At 41.9% G+C, this 18,891-nt stretch overlaps 1 protein-coding gene across 1 annotated transcript in view; it reads left to right on the top strand.

Annotated features, from left to right (window-relative positions):
• Positions 1-18,891, top strand: part of LOC118366059 (fibroin heavy chain-like) — a 63,592-nt gene that overhangs the window by 27,816 nt on the left and 16,885 nt on the right. The window contains exons 18-36 of the mRNA XM_052491603.1: positions 1,373-1,783; positions 2,296-2,328; positions 2,458-2,787; positions 6,934-6,966; positions 7,089-7,382; positions 7,683-7,760; positions 7,915-7,944; positions 8,131-8,238; positions 8,476-8,514; positions 8,686-8,787; positions 8,981-9,085; positions 12,664-12,726; positions 12,900-12,974; positions 13,075-13,107; positions 13,841-13,861; positions 13,971-14,001; positions 14,087-14,097; positions 14,463-14,507; positions 14,960-15,100. Coding sequence (XP_052347563.1) covers positions 1,373-1,783; positions 2,296-2,328; positions 2,458-2,787; positions 6,934-6,966; positions 7,089-7,382; positions 7,683-7,760; positions 7,915-7,944; positions 8,131-8,238; positions 8,476-8,514; positions 8,686-8,787; positions 8,981-9,085; positions 12,664-12,726; positions 12,900-12,974; positions 13,075-13,107; positions 13,841-13,861; positions 13,971-14,001; positions 14,087-14,097; positions 14,463-14,507; positions 14,960-15,100 — 1,983 coding nt within the window. The remainder of the gene's footprint in view (positions 1-1,372; positions 1,784-2,295; positions 2,329-2,457; positions 2,788-6,933; positions 6,967-7,088; positions 7,383-7,682; positions 7,761-7,914; positions 7,945-8,130; positions 8,239-8,475; positions 8,515-8,685; positions 8,788-8,980; positions 9,086-12,663; positions 12,727-12,899; positions 12,975-13,074; positions 13,108-13,840; positions 13,862-13,970; positions 14,002-14,086; positions 14,098-14,462; positions 14,508-14,959; positions 15,101-18,891) is intronic.

Here is an 18,891-nt window from a genome sequence, read left to right as displayed (position 1 = left end):
GGCGGGTACACGTACTTAAAATAGGGAAGCTCATTAAGCCATACAACAGAACACAGGTGAAACTAATAAGACAAAAACGAAAAAGGGATCGGTGGCGGCTAATAGGACGGTGACGACGAGGCAAGGGAGCCAACTTCGGCGGAAGTCGTGACAACCTCATGATGACATCTATTTTGTGAAGTGCCCCAGACCCTCCTGCAGCTAAGCACCCCCACGACATGATGCTGCCACCACCGTGCTTCACGGTTGGGATGGTGTTCTCTGGCTTGCAAGTATCCCACTTTTTCCTCCAAACATAAGGATGGTCATTAAGGCCAAACGGTTCTATTTTTGTTTCATCAGACCAGAGGACATTTCTCCAAAAAATACGATCTTTGTCCCCATTTGCAGTTGCAAACCATAGTCTGGCTTTTTTTATTGTGGTTTTGGAGCAGTGGCTTATGTCGATATAGAACTCGTTTTACTGTGGATATAGATACTTTTGTACTTGTCTCCTTCAGCATCTTAACAAGGTCCTTTGCTGTTGTTCTGGGATTGATTTGCTCTTTTCGCACCAAAGTACGTTCATCTCTAGGAGACAGAATGCGTCTCCTTCCTGAGTGGTATGACGGCTGTGTGGTCCCATGGTGTTTATACTTGCAAACTATTGTTTGTACAGATGAACGGGGTACTTTCAGGCATTTGGAAATTGCTCCCAAGAATGAACCAGACTTGTGGAGGTCTACAATTATTTTCTCTGAGGTCTTGGATGATTTCTTTTTATTTTCACATGATGTCAAGCAAAGAGGCACTGGGTGTGAAGGTAGGCCTTGAAATACATTCACAGGTACACCTCCAATTGACTCAAAAGATGTCAATTATCCTATCAGAAGCTTCTAAAGCCATGATATAATTTTCTGGAATTTTCCAGGCTGTTTATAGGCGCAGTCAACTTAGTGTATGTCAACTTCTGACGCACTGGAATTGTGATGCAGTGAATTATAAGTGAAATAATATGTCTGTAAACAATTGTTGGAAAAATTACTTGTGTCATGCACAAAGTAGATGTCCTAACCGACTTTGTAAACTTCCGCCTTCAACTGTATAATATATATACAGTATATATATAATAGTGTGTAGTTGGGTACACCACTCCATGGCAAAAAAAAGTTATTAACTTCTGAAAACAATACCTAGACTTGAATTTTGTTGAACTACCACCAAGCTACTGCAAAGTGGAATTAAATAACTAGTTGAACTACCACCAAGCTACTGCAAAATGCAGTTAAATTACTAGTTGAACTACATGTAGTTCACTACTCACCAACACCGGTCCTCTAATTGTTGAGGTATAAGCACTCTTCATACAAGACCATTGCCTCCCTTTCTCCAGGTCAGGGTGGAGCAGGCACTGTAGCTGGTGGTGGGCTCAGCCAGGGAGTGCCTGCATCTGGGATTGGAACCGGAAGACTGCCTGGTGGGGCTGGAGGGGAACCAGGAGGCGGTTACAGGCCTGGCGGTAGCTTCGGTCCTGGAGGTGGAGTTGGACCAGGGGGGGCCAGTTATGGACCAGGTGGGGCCGGCTATGGACCAGGTGGAGCTGGACCTGGTGGTTATGGACCAGGTAGTGCTGGAAGTTATGGAACAGGTGGAGGGGTTGGACCAGGTGGTGCCGGGGAAGGACATGGTGGAGCTGGCTATGGACCAGGTGGAGGAGTTGGTGGAGTGCCTGGTGGTGGACACAGACCCGGAGGTGGTTTACCTGGTAGTGGTGCTGGTTACGGACCTGGTGCTGGTGTTGGAGGTACATTAAACCAGTGGGTCAAAAAATCTAATATGATTTGTCACATTCTTCGTAAAAAGGTGTTGGCTAACAATGAAATGCTTAATTACAGGCCCTTCGCAATAATGCAGAGAGAAAAACAGAAAAATAATAACACAAGGAATAAATACACAATGAGTAACAATAACTTGGCTATATAGACGGGGTACCAATACCAAGTTGATGTGCAGGGGTTCGAGTTAAATGAGGTTGATGTATTTATTTAACTTCATTTCAACAGGGAAGTCATATTGATACTAAAGTCTCTTTTACAAATGAGCCCTGCACCATACAAAACAAGTGTATCAATAGACAAGTATAGAGAAACATAAATATACACATTAAATAGACATTGAGTCAAAGAACCAGGTGAAGCTGGGGAAGGACAAGGAACTGGAGCTGGAGGCATAATTGTATTCCTGTTCAGTGACAAGAATAATCTGTAAAAGAGAAAACAGGATGTGTATTTAATTCAAAAATGTGCTCCTTTACAGGATATGATGCAAATGCCAAAGCTCGTAAATATGGTGAGTAAATCCAATATCCTTGTCTTTTGTAAAGTTGAAAGTTCCGTTTTGAAATATTTATTTGTATGCATACTGTACCAGCTGGTATAATACTTTAATAGAGAGGTAAATCAATGTCTCCACTGACAGGTATGCTAAGTGGTGTCCTTGGGACCCCAGGAGGAGGACAGGGAGGAGTACCAGGAGGGGGAGCAGGGACTGGAGTAGGCCAGGGTGGAGTGCCTGGATCTGGGCTTGGTGGTGGTGGAGGTGTCCCTGGTGGTTATGGTCCTGGATTTGGACCTGGCCGTGGAACCGGTGGTGGTTATGGACCAGGAGTGGGTGCTGGGACTGGACTTGGCCAGGGAGCAGGGCCTGGAGCTGGGCTTGGTGCTGGTGGAGTGCCTGGTGGTGGATACACACCCGGAGGTGGTTTACCTGGTAGTGGTGCTGGTTACGGACCTGGTGCTGGTGTTGGAGGTACATTAAACCAGTGGGTCAAAAAATCTAATATGATTTGTCACATTCTTCGTAAACAGGTGTAGGCTAAAAATGAAATGCTTAATTACAGGCCCTTACCAATAAGAGAGAAAAACAGAAAAATAATAACAAGTTATTTATTGCAAGTTATTTAACCCTGTGAACGGGGTTGATAACTTGTAGTTATAAATCGTAACAGTAAAGATAGGTAAGTTGGAAGTTTGTTGAGCAGGGCTTTATAAACAAAAAGAGCATCTACTGTACGTGACTTTCACCTTTAACCGTCCAGCCAACCTTTGGTAAAGAATGCAGTGATCAGTAATACAACTGCCTACTGTGATAAAATGAAGGGTACATCAAAGGGTTTAAGAGTAGTGGAAGCTGCACTTTGATAAATAGTATCACCATAATCAAGAACAGCTAGAAAGGTTGACAGCACAATCTGCTTCCTACTGACTAGAGAGATGCAAGATCTGTTTCTGTAAAAAAAAGCCCACTTTTAATCTTAGCTTCTCATTCATATGTTTTTTTTAAATGTTAAATCACTGTCAATCAACACACCAAGGTATTTGTATGCAGGGTCTTGTTCTATTTATAGAACCATCCGATGATGAATGAAGATGTAATCCAGCAGAGACAATTTTAGGAGAACTTCAAAACAGCATTTATTTAGTTTGCCCGTATTAAGCACGAGTTTTAAAATCAGTAAGGGCTTCCTGTACAGCTATAAAATCTAACTGTAGCCTTGTCACAGCCAGGTCAGCAGTCGGGGAAATTGCGTACATAGTAGTACATACAGCATATTGATGAAATGTTTAAAAACAAATTTACAGATTGACCAATTGCATTCATAAAACTTTTGAAAAGAACAGCTCCTGGTATCTACTTCTGCGGAACACCTTTATTTTCAAGACATTTGGACTTAACCCCATCAATCAAGATGGCCTGAGTTCTGTCACTGAGTTAATCATGAAACCATGGGCAGGCATCAGAGCCCTGGCCAATCTCAGACAATTTATTCATTAAAATAGCATGATCAACAGTATCAAAAGCTTTTGACAGGTCCACAAACAAAGCAGCACGTTTCACTTTAGAAAAAGCATTGACAATATCATTAACAACTAATGTGCTTTTTGTGATAGTGCAGTGCCCTGGCCTAAATCCAGATGGATTTATATTCAAAATACCATTCACAGATATAAAATACTGAAGTTGATTATTTACCAAATATTTGAAAATCTTAGCGAGACATGGACGCCTGGAGATGGGACGATAATGATCAAGTTCACGATAATCCCTGCCTTATGGAGTGGCAGCACATAAGCTGTTTTTCTAACTTTTGGAATAGTTCCTGATAACAATGTTGGATTTACATGTACATACAGTGGCTTGCGAAAGTATTCACCCCCATTGGCATTTTTCCTATTTTGTCCTATTTTTTTTTTTTTGGGGGGGGGGTTGTATCATTTGATTTACACAACATGTCAACCACTTTGAAGATTCAATTTTTTTATTATTATGAAACAAATAAGAAATAAGACAAAAAAACTGAAATCTTGAGCGTGCATAACTATTCACCCCCCCAAAGTCAAGACTTTGTAGAGCCAACTTTTGCAGCAATTACAGCTGCAAGTCTCTTGGGGTATGTCTCTATAAGCTTGGCACACCTAGCCACTGGGATTTTTGCCCATTCTTCAAGGCAAAATTGCTCCAGCTCCTTCAAATTGGATGGGTTCCGCTGGTGTACAGAAATCTTTAAGTCATACCACAGATTCTCAATTGGATTGAGGTCTGGGCTTTGACTAGGCCATTCCAAGACATTTAAATGTTTCACCTTAAACCACTTGAGTGTTGCTTTAGCAGTATGCTTAGGGTCATTGTCCAGCTGGAAGGTGAGCCTCTGTCCCAGTCTCAAATCTCTGGAAGACTGAAGCAGGTTTCCCTCAATAATATCCCTGTATTTGGCACCATCCATCATTCCTTCAATTCTGACCAGTTTCCCTGTCCCTGTGGACGAAAATGCTGCCACCACCATGCTTCACTGTGGGGATGGTGTTCTCGGAGTGATGAGAGGTGTTGGGTTTGCGCCAGACATAGTGTTTTCCTTGATGGCCAAAAAGATCAATTTTAGTCTCATCTGACCAGAGCACCTGCTTCCATATGTTTGGGGAGTCTCCCACATGCCTTTTGGCGAACACCAAATGTGTTTGCTAATTTTTTCTTTAAGCAATGGCTTTTTTATCGCCACTCTTCCGTAAAGCCCAGTTCTGTGGAGTCTACGGTTTAAAGTGGTCCTATGGACAGATTCTCTCCGTTGTGGAGCTCCTTCAGGGATATCTTTAGTCTCTTTGTTGCCTCTCTGATTAATGCCCTCCTTGTCTGGTCTGTGAGTTTTGGTGAGTGGCCCTATCTTGGCAGGTTTGTTGTGGTGCCATATTCTTTCCATTTTTAATAATGGATTTAATGTTGCTCCGTGGGTTGTTCAAAGTTCTGGATATTTTGTTATAACTCAAACCTGATCTGTACTTCTCCACAACTTTGTCCCTGATCTGTTTGGAGAGCTACTTGGTCTTCATGGTGCCGATTGCTTGGTGGTGCCCCTTGCTTATTGCTGTTGCAGACTCTGGGGCCTTTTAGAACAGGTACTGATATCATGTGACACTTAGATTGCAGACAGGTGGACTTTATTTAACTAATTATGTGACTTCTGAAGGTAATTGGTTGCACCAGATCTTATTTAGGGGCTTCATAGCAAAGGGGGTGAATACATATGCACGCACCACTTTTCAGTTGTTTCTTTCTTTGCACAAGTCGTTTTTTTCACTTCTCCAATTTAGAATATTTTGTGTATGTCCAAATCCAAATAAAAATAACTTTAAATTACAGGTTGTAATGCAACAAAATAGGAAAAACACAAAGGGGGATGAATACTGTCGTGGTAATTTCCTGTATTACTAAATGAGGAGAGTTACAAACCACACAACAGTCAGAGTTGTACTTAAACTTAATATTTTAATAATATGACCTTCACCATAGCCCTGTGACTCTCAGATCAATTCAGTGTCTATAAATGAATTCTGAGAGTGCTTACAAAAGAATACTTCATATTTTATAGCCAAGATACACCCCTCTCAACTCACAATGACGAACCACAGATCTTAGGAACTTCACAAAGGGCCTTTTACTTGAAAGAGGAGTATCCCATAGCCAGATACCATTAACTATAAATTATTGTTCAGTTTGGTCTCTTAGACGAGGTTCTACTTCTCGTTCTTGGTACTTCATATTACCAAAACATTACCTCATCCAATGGCATATATCAATTGTCAATTCTAGATACTCCCATCTCAAATACACCCCCTCCTGGACAAGCTCATGGAGGAGAGTGAGCCTCCAGGTCATATACTAGGTCAAGAGAAGGGCAACATCAGAGGGGACATACAATGGTTCCAGACACTGCCATACTCCTCCCCCAATGGGAAAAGAGAGGGAGTGACTGGAGTACAGACATTATGGAGCCCTTCACATGGTTTCACAGATATATTCGTTATGAAGACAATGTTCAAACCTGACTTCTCCCTTTCTGATATTCTGCCTATTACCAGACATGTAAAAGACAAGCCTGACCTCTCCCCTCTCTGGGCCCCAAGTGACTTTTCCCTAGAGGAGAGGAAAATGTAACTGCCAACAGTATAGTCCAAAAGAAGACATTCTAATGACAAGTATAAAGTAAATAAAACATCTTATTTATCTATGTTACCTAACTAATTATGATTCAGCTACAACAATACTTTTGCAAGGCACTGTATAGGTAGAGGTAAAGTGACGAGGCAACAGGATAGATAATAAGCAGCAGCAGCTGCATGTGATGAGAGTTAGTGCAAAAAGGGTCAATGCAGATAGTCCGGGTAGCTAATTTGTTAACTATTTAGCAGTCTTTTGGCTAGAAGCTGTTCAGAGTAATGTTGGTTCCAGACTTGGTGCATCGGTACCGTTTGTCGTGCGGTAGCAGAGAGAACAGTCTATGACTTGGGTAGCTGGACTCTTCAAATATTTTTAGGGCCTTCCTCTGACACTGCCTGGTATAGGACCAACGAAGTGTCTCCCATCATTAAAATATCTCCCATCATGTGCTCTGTCTCACAGGATATCCTGCTGGGGCTAAGTCTCTGAAATACGGTAATCATTATTTTCTCTCTGTGGAGAGTATTTATGTTAAAATCCTTGAAACAAAACAATATGGCTGCAATATTTATGTTGTCTAACCCTAACCTTTGACCCCTCCCGTGTTGTCCTGCCAGGTCCAGGTGGAGGTGGAGGAGCTCCGGGTGGAGGCCTTGGTGGGCGATTCGGTGCCCCGGGAGGAGGTCTGCCAGGAGGAGGCTACGGACCAGGGGCAGGAGGCGCCTTAGGAGCAGGAGGAAGAGTGCCTGGGGGTGGATACGGGACCGGAGCTGGGCCTGGTGCAGGGTATGGAGCAGGAACAGGGCCTGGAGCTGGGTACGGTCAGGGAGCAGGAGGAGTCCCTGGAGGAGGCTATGAAGCTAGGGCAAGAGCAGGAGGACTACCTGGGGCCGGATATGGACCTGGAAGAGGTTAGTCAACAGCAGAGCCAGGGGTTCCCTAGGACAGGTTGGGATATAGGTGCTATTTACAAAGCAACGTTCCTTGTTTGTTGAGAATATGTTCTTAACGATTTACCTGGTTAAATAAAGGCAACTAATAATAGTTGTACTTGGGGTGATTATTTGATTGGGAATCCTTGTTGTGTATTCCTGGGAAAACATTGTTTGTTGGGCTGGAAGCTTCCTACTAAATGGCATTGGTTGGGCAGTTTTTTTCTGTTGGTTTGAGTTCAACATTCTGTAGTGAAAAGAGTCGCTATGATTCTACAGGATATGGAGCCGGATCAAAAGCTGCTAAATATGGACAAGTTGCTGGTGGGGCCCTTGGAGGAGGAGCAGGACAAGGATGTGAGTTTATTTGTCTTGTCAGTCTGGTCGTTCGTTGTTCAAGGAAACCAATATGGTCATTTGGGTGAACTATGCCTTTAAGGGAATATAAAGTTGAATCGATGTCCAGAAAATGTCTAACTTTGATCTGGGGGATTACCTCTTACTTCCATAGTCGGAGGGGTACCAGGTGGCTATGGACCAGGTGAGAAAATATTGCCTATTATTTAGCACCAATGTCGACTTTGCCTCTCAAAGCTACTTACTGCACTACCACAATTTAAGTAACAGCTGAAAATTGTACATATACTCACACTGCAACACCACATTCTAGCTAAACAGATGATACAATATCATCACATCCCTATATTAACACACTCTGTATACAAAGGTGGCTTCGGAGCCGGACCAGGTGGCTATGGAGCCGGACCAGGTGGCTTTGGAGCCGGACCAGGTGGCTTTGGAGCCGGGGGCGGAGCAGGATCAGGAGGGGTGCCAGGTGGGTTTCCAGGAGGGTACAGCGGTTCTCCCTGGGGGAAAAGGGGTAAGTGTGAGGAGAGCTGAGAGAGAGGATATAGATGGGTTAGTTTGGGTCATTTCACTGACCTTTACATTACATAGAAGACAAGTTGGTAAGTACATGAAATGTACAGAGAAAGACCAATGGGTAAGTGTATTGTATCAGTATGTTCTGATGTCTGACACTGGTCTCTGTGTGTTTGGTTGGGATCTGCAGGCTATGGTACTGGATCTGGATTTAAGGCAGACAAATACGGTGAGAATGGGTTTTGTTTTCCAGAATACTGCACTGTTGCATTAAAGTGAAGCCGTTCCCAGAGCTAAACCGGCACCCATTACCCCTACTATACCTTGCTGCTGCATTTCCCATCATCTCTCAGATGGAAAGATGCAGACATAAGAACTGCCTTGATGTTTATTTTTCTAGGACCAGGTGGGGCAGGAGGGGCCCTTGGTGCTGGGGCAGCTGGAGGTGCAGGGGCTGGGACAGGGGCTGGGACCGGGACCGGAGCTGGGACAGGTGCTGGAGGTAAGGTCAAGTTGGTACTGTTAGGGATAGAGTCTAGGAAGGGACAGAGCTTATGGTTTATCTGTTTTGCAGGTGCGCCTAGTGGAGCCGGAAGCAAACCTGATAAATACAATGAGGGTCCATCCTTTGTTATCTGGTCTAATGATGACGAGGAGGAGGATGTTGAGGATGACTTATTTATATTTTTACTTAGGAGGTGCAGGACCTACACCTGGCCCTGGCACAAGAGCAGGAGGAGATGGCACTGTGACAGGAGCAGGAGGAGACAGGACAGGCGCAGGAGGAGCAGGCACAGGAGGTAGCTTATATAATCAGAGTTATTGGTCAAAGTTTGAGTTAACTTCACCTCAATTCTTTATGGGTCAAAGTTTGAGTCGACTTCATTTCAACTGAATAATCCTATTTGAACTGGTTCTGGCATCTATTCATCTCTCTTTACCTGCTGCATGCCCTTACAGACAAAAAACAGGCTTCTGGCAAACAGTTGTGGCAATAATATTTTCACTAAACTGTTGTGCCAAATTTGCAACGACGTGAACATCTGGCAAACAATTCTGGGAAACTTGTGGAGAACACGGTTTGTTGCGAATTTGTTTCAAACTCATTCTGAATATGCAAATTAGATGAGGTTTTTGATTACTTCACATTGAAATGTCTTATTTACATAAAACCAATCACACATAGCTGAAAATGAACTTGTTTTTCATAGAGTAAACTAAACAACATGTATTGAATGTCTTAACATATACAAATAAATCCAATCAAATTCTTATCTATCCTACAATTAAAACATAATGCCAAGTGGTACAATATTAACCAGCATGCTAATGAAAAAAAGAGTACAGACCAAATATTTCCCAAATAAATTGTTTATTTAATGCTTTCACATTGCTACAACATTTACATGAGAGAAATGTGAACACTATAGGGATGTTAGCCTTAGGACAGTATTAAACTGAGCAATGAGCTTTCAACCAATGGGTTTAAAATAGAATAAACAATTTAAACAATTAAAACAACAAAATCAAACCCAGGTCAGGACTATTGCATTTTTTGAGTAAACTTTGGAGTCCTTCGTCCAAAGCTTGTTGAATGCATGCACCGGAACAATCAGAGAACACAAAACAAAAACAAAATGAAGATAGAATACCTAAACCTAGTACCTAAACATTTACTATTTGTGCATCTTAAGGAGGTAGACTCACCAGCTAATGGGTGGGTTAGGCTTAGGGAAAACTGGTTGAGCTGTAACAAAGTTGCCTTGATGTTGCTTTTCTTCTAACTAAAACATTCTATATATTTTTCAGCAAGGAAACAATGTTTCTGCCTTGTATAAATTCTATATAGACAAACGATGTAGCTAGCATAAAGTGGGACTTAGGCCTACTAAATCTTAAATGTGTGGCTAAATCGTTCCTATACACGATTTTTCTCCAGCCAAGCCTCAACACAATTGATTCAAACGAATTACCTAATTACGATCTTCAATCTAGACTGCATTCGGACATCATGATGAAAAAAAGCCAGATGTCTACTAGCTGTCTCTTATTCCTGATTTGGGTGTATAAGGCTTTTGTGGAAGAAAAGCAACATAAAATTGAGTTATGCCTAATATGGCTATTTATATTATTTTTCCGAAATTAATTATATTTGAGTTACATCAAGGTAATGCATGCAAGAAGTATTGATTTGGTGCACACATATTTCGCTTTCCTCCGTTTGAAACCTTCCAATCTGTATTTTTGCCTGGTAACTGATTGCTTCTAGAAAGAGAGCTCCTAGTATAAAGTAATGAAAGATCCAATTGTTACAAAGAATGAATGAGTTGGCGTTTGAGAACAATACATGCATTTTCTTACCTTATCAAGCTTGAAGACGATACACATATTTATCAATAAAAAAAAGTCTTAGTGTACCACAAACATCTTTCCAGGGTGTTGATGCAGCCTCTTCCAACACCATGAGTAGGGAAAAAAGGGTATCCAATCCGCAAAAGATGTCAACTCAAATAGTTGCTACCTTAGTTGTTGTGCTAACTAATAAACATGCTAACGTTACTGAACAGTGACGCTACCATATTGACATGTATATTGGTATTTAAAGACAGCAACGTCTTCATCTAAAAATATGTCTTTAAGATATCAATCGAATCATTAGTTAGCTAGTTATAATAGCCAACTTTAGCAAGCTAAGCTAGCTAGCTAAGCGCTAGCCATTAGCTACCTACCCAGTAACAAAATGTGCTTCTCTCTATACCATAAAAACATGACAATGCTAACCAGGCATCAAATACCTAGCGAGTTTTAGGTTTATTAGGAAAATTTATTAACAAGTTATCAGATACAACTTTGGTATAAAGCTAGTTTACTAGGTTTCCAATTCCAATATATTTTTCTTCTATGGTGCTAAATATGGCTGCCACAAGTATTTCGGCAGAAAAAAAAACCTCTGGTGAACTGTTTGCCTTTAAACATTTGCATATTTCTAGCAACATTTTTGGCACACTATTTACAGTGAACAAAAATATAAACGTAAATGTAAAATATTGGTCCAATGTTTCATCAGCTAAAATTTTTAAGATCACAGAAATTTTCCAGATGCACAAAAAGCTTATTTCTTTCAGATGTGGACAAATTTGTTTACATCCCTGTTAGTGAGCATTTCTCATTTGCCAAGACAATCCACCCATCTAACAGATGTGGTATATCAAGAAGCTGATTAAACACCATGATTATTACACAGGTGCACCTTCTGCTGGGGACACAACACAATGCTACAGATGTCTCAAGTTTTGAGAGAGCGTGCAATTGGCATGCTGACTACAGGAATATCCACCATAGCTGTTTCCAGAAAATGTCATGTTCATTTCTCTATCATAAGCCGTCTCCAATGTTGTTTTAGAGAATTTGGCAGTATATCCAACCAGCCTCACATCCGCAGAACACGTGTATGGCATCGTGTAGGCGAGCGGTTTTCTGATATCCACCACGTTGGGAACAGAGTGGCCCATGGTGGCGGAGGGGTTATGGTATGGGCAGGCATAAGCTATGGACAACATAATTGCATTTTATCTAATACTTGGTAAAGTCAAAGTACCATTTGGGATGTTACCTAGGTTTATGTGGACAGATGTAACAGTATTGGAGGTACTCTGGATGGTGCCTCCATGGAATTTAGATATTTACATTTGGTCTGTTGGAGCATGTTTTCATTAACAGTTACAGTAAATACGTGGTTACACATGCCATAACTTTGCAATGGATGTTTAAATAATATCTAGGATGTCCAATATAAACACTTTTCTCCCTTTTTGTTTGCTATGTCACACTGGAATGTCACTGCATGTGTCATATTCATTCCATTAATATTTGAAACTTTCCCATTTTTCATAGTACAGGTAACTGCCAAAATAATGAAAACCCTTGAGTAAATGAGGAATGCAAGTATTCCACATAGGTGTGGTTCTTGAGTCAATTCAGCAATGAGCATCCCATCATATATAAAAATGCTGTGTAGGCTATTATTTTGGCTACTATGGCTATACCCCCATAGGATGACAATGCCCCCATTCACAGGGCATGAGTAGTCACTAAATGATTTGATGAGCATCAAAACGATGTAAACCATATATCTCAGTCACCAGACCTCAACCCAATTAAACACTTATGGGAGATTCTAGAGTCAGTTTTCCAACACCATCAACAAAATTATGGAATTTCTCATGGTAGAATGGTGTTGAATCCCTCCAATAGAGTTCCAGACACTAATCTATGCCTAGGTGCATTGAAGCTGTTCTGGCCCAACGCCCTATTAATACGCTTTATGTTGGTGTTTCCTCTATTTTGGTAGTTACCTGTTGTTACTTTGTTCCACCAGGTGAGCCTGGTGGTGCCGGTGGGGTTCTAGAAGGATCTGGAAGTTCTGGTGGCCCAGGAGATGGTGGGTTAGGCCAAATCCTATTGCTGAAACCATTCTAACATCATTACTGGCCAATCAAGATTTAGCCATTGACTTCAATGAGTGCAACAGTGGTTTTAGAGAAGAAGCCATAAACTAAGGTGATGTTTTTGACATTATATCATTCTTATAACACCTTTATCATCTCATGACAGGCACCGGCGTCACAGCTGGTGCTGTTGGGGGAGGGGTGGGAGACACAGGAATCCCTAGCATTGGAGGAAAACCAGGTATTTCTGATAACTACCTGATCAAACATCCCTAGTTCCAGTCTTGGGCTTTAGTTGTATGTGTGAACACATGCATTTCTCTTTCTTTTCTGTTTAACAGATCAATCGGGACTCGGGGGGACAGCAATCCCAGGTGTGTTCATCTGATCTTTTAGAGATAATGTAATAGGTCTCTTCTGCATCTGTTAATGAGCACTGTTTGTGTTAAAGTTACCTTTGCTTCATCCTCAACATCACTGCATCCTCTCTGCAACCTCATTGGCAGTGCTGTGTGCGCAAAGTACCAGTAGTTGGTTTTTGTCTGGCTTCATGTGCACACATATGATACCAGACATGCTGTAGAACACAAAAGGGATGCGTGCCAAATGGCTCCCTATTCCCTGTATAGTGCAATACTTTTGACCAGGGTCCGACAAGGGCTCTGGTCAAAGTAGTGACTGGTCAAAAGAAGTGAATTATGTTGGGAATAGGGTGCGGAAAGCACACAAAGTATTCTGGTATCATATGTGTGCACATGAAGCCAGACGAAAACCAACTACTGGTACTTTGCACACACAGCACTGCCAATGAGATTGCAGAGAGGATGCAGTGATGTTGAGGATGAGGACCATAGTCATTGTTCTCTGTTGTCTCTTTTGGCAACAGGCATCGCTATTATCATTAGTGACACAGCCCCTGATTCACCCCGTAAGGCAATATGCATCTCGCTGTCACCCTTTCTCACCTCTCTTCGCTTCCAACTCTGAGTTTCTCACACATCAGCTCTCAACCCTTTTCATGCTAACTTTCATCACTATTATGTAACAGATGTACAGTACATAGTATTGTTTCACTTCTAAAATGTCTGTTTCCATTTGGTTCCGTAGGTGGAATTGCAGTGCCAGAAAGTAAGTGATTTAAGAATCTCACATTATCTAGACGTATGATATACTAATCCTGAATTCAATAAGGTGTGGTTTCATTGGCCAACATCTGAAATTATTGTGTCTTATACAGCTGGGGCTGGAGTTGTTCAACCCAGTGGTGAGTCTGTGGTGCATTGATATTATCTTGATGTCTGTGTCACCATTACATGAAGTCTAATACTATCTTTCATGTCTTGTCTTATACAGCTGGGGCTGGAGTTGGTGAGTATCAGTTGTCTTTGTGTTAATTGTGATATCAATATACATATGTAATAACAGCCTTTTAATGATTGATATCTGTTGCATGCATACGTGACTTAAGGTATTCTTTCTCTTTCTTTCTCTCTCTCTTTATTTGTCTTTCACTCCATCCGGATTCCTCTCTCTCTTGTTCTAACTCACCCCCCCTCCCCCTCCTCTCCCACTATCACTCTCTTGAGCTGCAGATGGGGTAGGAGTTCCCTCTGGAGGTGAGAAATAGAATAACCACATATTTGTAAACTAATACCATACCCTTATGTCTACTTGCCTATTTTTTCATTCTGTGGTCTGCACTTGGATCACGTGGTCTGTCTTTCTACAGAGGACTTAGGAGCTGGTGTTGAGCACCAGAGCCAGTCTGGTGCTGGTAAGTGACTGTCAGACCCCTGATGTTCCTCACATAAAGAGGGGAACTAGAGACTAATTAAAACCAAATACTTTTAGACTTTTACTCAAGTAGTATTTTACTGGATGACTTTCACTTTTTTTTTTAAATTTAAAACTTTCTATTAAGTTATCTACTTTGGTCAAGTATGACAATTTTCTACTTTTTCCACCACTGTGTGTGTGTGTGTCTGTATATAGATATCTATGGACATGATGCTCGTCTAGCATACTGTCTAATATACAAAGAGAAAAGGTGGAGTTTTAACTAAATAAGTCTGTTTGATCCAGTCGAATTGGCTGTTTGAAACTGAATGTAGATTATTTGTCTTTCTACAACACTCAGAAGACATGGGAGGAGCATGAAAGTACCTCCAGAGTGATGACCTCATTGACAACAGGTTCATCTCTTTCAACCAATGGTCTCTTCATCAGGTTCCACTGGTTCTGGGTCAGGTTCATCTGGTGATGCGATTGGTGTGGGGTTTGGTGCGGGCACTGGTATTGTCGGGCTGGTATTGGGCGATGGTGGTATTGGGTTGGGTATCGGTATCGGCTCTGGTGGTAAAGCTGGAGGTAAATGAAGGCTCTGTGCCTTGACAGGCCAGTACCGTATGTGACTGGAACCTGGTCATAACATGCCATGATATTGACATTAGTATATGACTGGACATTGTCATAAGGTGAATGCACCAATTTGTAAGTCGCTCTGGATAAGAGCGTCTGCTAAATGACTTAAATGTAAATGTAAATAGCATGTCAGTACAGTGCAGTATATGACTGGAGCTTACCATAACATGTCAGTCGAGTTTGTGACTGGAGGTTACCATAACATGTCAGTCCAGTGCAGTATGTGACTGGAGGTTACCATAACATGTCAGTCCAGTGCAGTATGTGACTGGAGCGTACCATAACATGTCAGTCCAGTGCAGTATGTGACTGGAGCTTACCATAACATGTCAGTCCAGTGCAGTATGTGACTGGAGCTTACCATAACATGTCAGTCCAGTACAGTATGTGACTGGAGCTTACCATAACATGTCAGTCCAGTACAGTATGTGACTGGAGCGTACCATAACATGTCAGTCGAGTTTGTGACTGGAGGTTACCATAACATGTCAGTCCAGTACAGTATGTGACTGGAGCTAACCATAACATGTCAGTCCAGTGCAGTATGTGACTGGAGCTTACCATAACATGTCAGTCCAGTGCAGTATGTGACTGGAGCGTACCATAACATGTCAGTCCAGTACAGTATGTGACTGGAGCTTACCATAACATGTCAGTCCAGTGCAGTATGTGACTGGAGCTTACCATAACATGTCAGTCCAGTGCAGTATGTGACTGGAGCTTACCATAACATGTCAGTCCAGTACAGTATGTGACTGGAGCTAACCATAACATGTCAGTCCAGTGCAGTATGTGACTGGAGCGTACCATAACATGTCAGGCCAGTACAGTATGTGACTGGAGCTTACCATAACATGTCAGTCCAGTACAGAATGTAACTGGAGCGTACCATAACATGTCAGTCGAGTTTGTGACTGGAGGTTACCATAACATGTCAGTCGAGTGCAGTATGTGACTGGAGCGTACCATAACATGTCAGTCCAGTGCAGTATGTGACTGGAGCTTACCATAACATGTCAGTCCAGTGCAGTATGTGACTGGAGCTTACCATAACATGTCAGTCCAGTACAGTATGTGACTGGAGCTTACCATAACATGTCAGTCCAGTGCAGTATGTGACTGGAGCTTACCATAACATGTCAGTCCAGTGCAGTATGTGACTGGAGCTTACCATAACATGTCAGGCCAGTACAGTATGTGACTGGAGCTTACCATAACATGTCAGTCCAGTACAGTATGTGACTGGAGCTTACCATAACATGTCAGGCCAGTACAGTATGTGACTGGAGCTTACCATAACATGTCAGTCCAGTGCAGTATGTGACTGGAGCTTACCATAACATGTCAGTCCAGTGCAGTATGTGACTGGAGCTTACCATAACATGTCAGGCCAGTACAGTATGTGACTGGAGCTTACCATAACATGTCAGGCCAGTACAGTATGTGACTGGAGCTTACCATAACATGTCAGTCCAGTGCAGTATGTGACTGGAGCTTACCATAACATGTCAGTCCAGTGCAGTATGTGACTGGAGCTTACCATAACATGTCAGGCCAGTACAGTATGTGACTGGAGCTTACCATAACATGTCAGTCCAGTACAGTATGTGACTGGAGCTTACCATAACATGTCAGTCCAGTACAGAATGTAACTGGAGCGTACCATAACATGTCAGTCCAGTGCAGTATGTGACTGGAGCTTACCATAACATGTCAGTCCAGTACAGAATGTGACTGGAGCGTACCATAACATGTCAGTCCAGTACAGAATGTAACTGGAGCGTACCATAACATGTCAGTCCAGTACAGTATGTAACTGGAGCGTACCATAACATGTCAGGCCAGTACAGTATGTGACTGGAGCTTACCATAACATGTCAGTCGAGTGCAGTATGTGACTGGAGCTTACCATAACATGTCAGGCAAGTACAGTATGTGACTGGAGCTTACCATAACATGTCAGTCGAGTGCAGTATGTGACTGGAGCTAACCATAACATGTCAGGCCAGTACAGAATGTAACTGGAGCTTACCATAGCATTTCAGGCCAGTACAGTATGTGACTGGAGCTTGTCATAACATGCCAGGCCAGTACAGTATGTGACTGGAGCTTGTCATAACATGCCAGGCCAGTACAGTATGTGACTGGAGCTTGTCATAACATGCCAGTCCAGTACAGTATGTGACTGGAGCTTGTCATAACATGCCAGGCCAGTACAGAATGTAACTGGAGCTTACCATAGCATTTCAGGCCAGTACAGTATGTGACTGGAGCTTGTCATAACATGCCAGGCCAGTACAGTATGTGACTGGAGCTTGTCATAACATGCCAGGCCAGTACAGTATGTGACTGGAGCTTGTCATAACATGCCAGGCCAGTACAGTATGTGACTGGAGCTTGTCATAACATGCCAGGCCAGTACAGTATGTGACTGGAGCTTGTCATAACATGCCAGGCCAGTACAGTATGTGACTGGAGCTTGTCATAACATGCCAGGCCAGTACAGTATGTGACTGGAGCTTGTCATAACATGCCAGGCCAGTACAGTATGTGACTGGAGCTTGTCATAACATGCCAGGCCAGTACAGTATGTGACTGGGGCTAACCATAACATGCCAGGCCAGTACAGTATGTGACTGGGGCTTGTCATAACATGCCAGGCCAGTACAGTATGTGACTGGAGGTTACCATAACATGTCAGTCCAGTGCAGTATGTGACTGGAGCTTACCATAACATGTCAGGCCAGTACAGTATGTGACTGGAGCTTGTCATAACATGCCAGTCCAGTACAGTATGTGACTGGAGCTTGTCATAACATGCCAGGCCAGTACAGTATGTGACTGGGGCTAACCATAACATGTTTATGCAGAACAGTATGTGACATTCATGTAGATATGCCTGAACTTGGCAGTATTCACCACTAATAGCTTCAAGAAGGAAACAAGCTGCTTGGTTCACTGATGGTCTGCTTGTTTGTACGGTTTTACTACTAATAATAATAATACATTGCCAGTGCAAAGATAAGCCCTTTTATAATCAAAGATTTCTGCTTACATAATTAATCATTCATTTTCCAGATGCTCATCATTGTTCAAGATAAGAGTTAAAAGTGATGTCTCAAACACTTAGTTCAGGACTTTAACCTGGTTATTGTTTTGATCTAACCCTGCCTAGTCTAGGGCTAATGCAGGTACAATTTCTGGATTATTCTATTACTGCATGGCTGTCTCAGCCATTTGGAATTGTAAAACCAAAGTACTTTCCTCTTGCACCAAAAACTAATCAACAATCTGAGTCTCCAAGACAAATATGAGCGTACTGTAACTAACTTGCTTTAAGCAGTTGTGTTATTTTTTAAACAAATTAAACAATAACAATGTACCTGTACAACGTAACCACCAATACTTATTAACATATATTAGAAACAAATTAATCCTAGTCTATATATGTGCAAGTGTCTGAATTACCTCCAGTTATAATCTAAACACTGTCCCCACTGGCCCACACACAATACTCCATAATGTCAACGTGGATTTATGTTTTTTGACATTGTTACAAATTAATGAAAAATTTCAAACTGATATCGAGTCAATAATTATTCAACTATTTTGTTATGGCAAGCCTAAATAAGTTTTAAGAGTAAAAATGTGCTTAACAAGTCACATAAAAGTAGCAATAGTTTTTAACATGATTTTTAAAATGACTACCTCATCTCTGTAAGATCTCTGACGAGCAG

The sequence above is a fragment of the Oncorhynchus keta genome, chromosome 33 (assembly GCF_023373465.1).
Source record: "Oncorhynchus keta strain PuntledgeMale-10-30-2019 chromosome 33, Oket_V2, whole genome shotgun sequence".
Taxonomy (NCBI): domain Eukaryota; kingdom Metazoa; phylum Chordata; class Actinopteri; order Salmoniformes; family Salmonidae; genus Oncorhynchus; species Oncorhynchus keta.
This window is presented reverse-complemented; position numbering and strand designations above follow the sequence as displayed.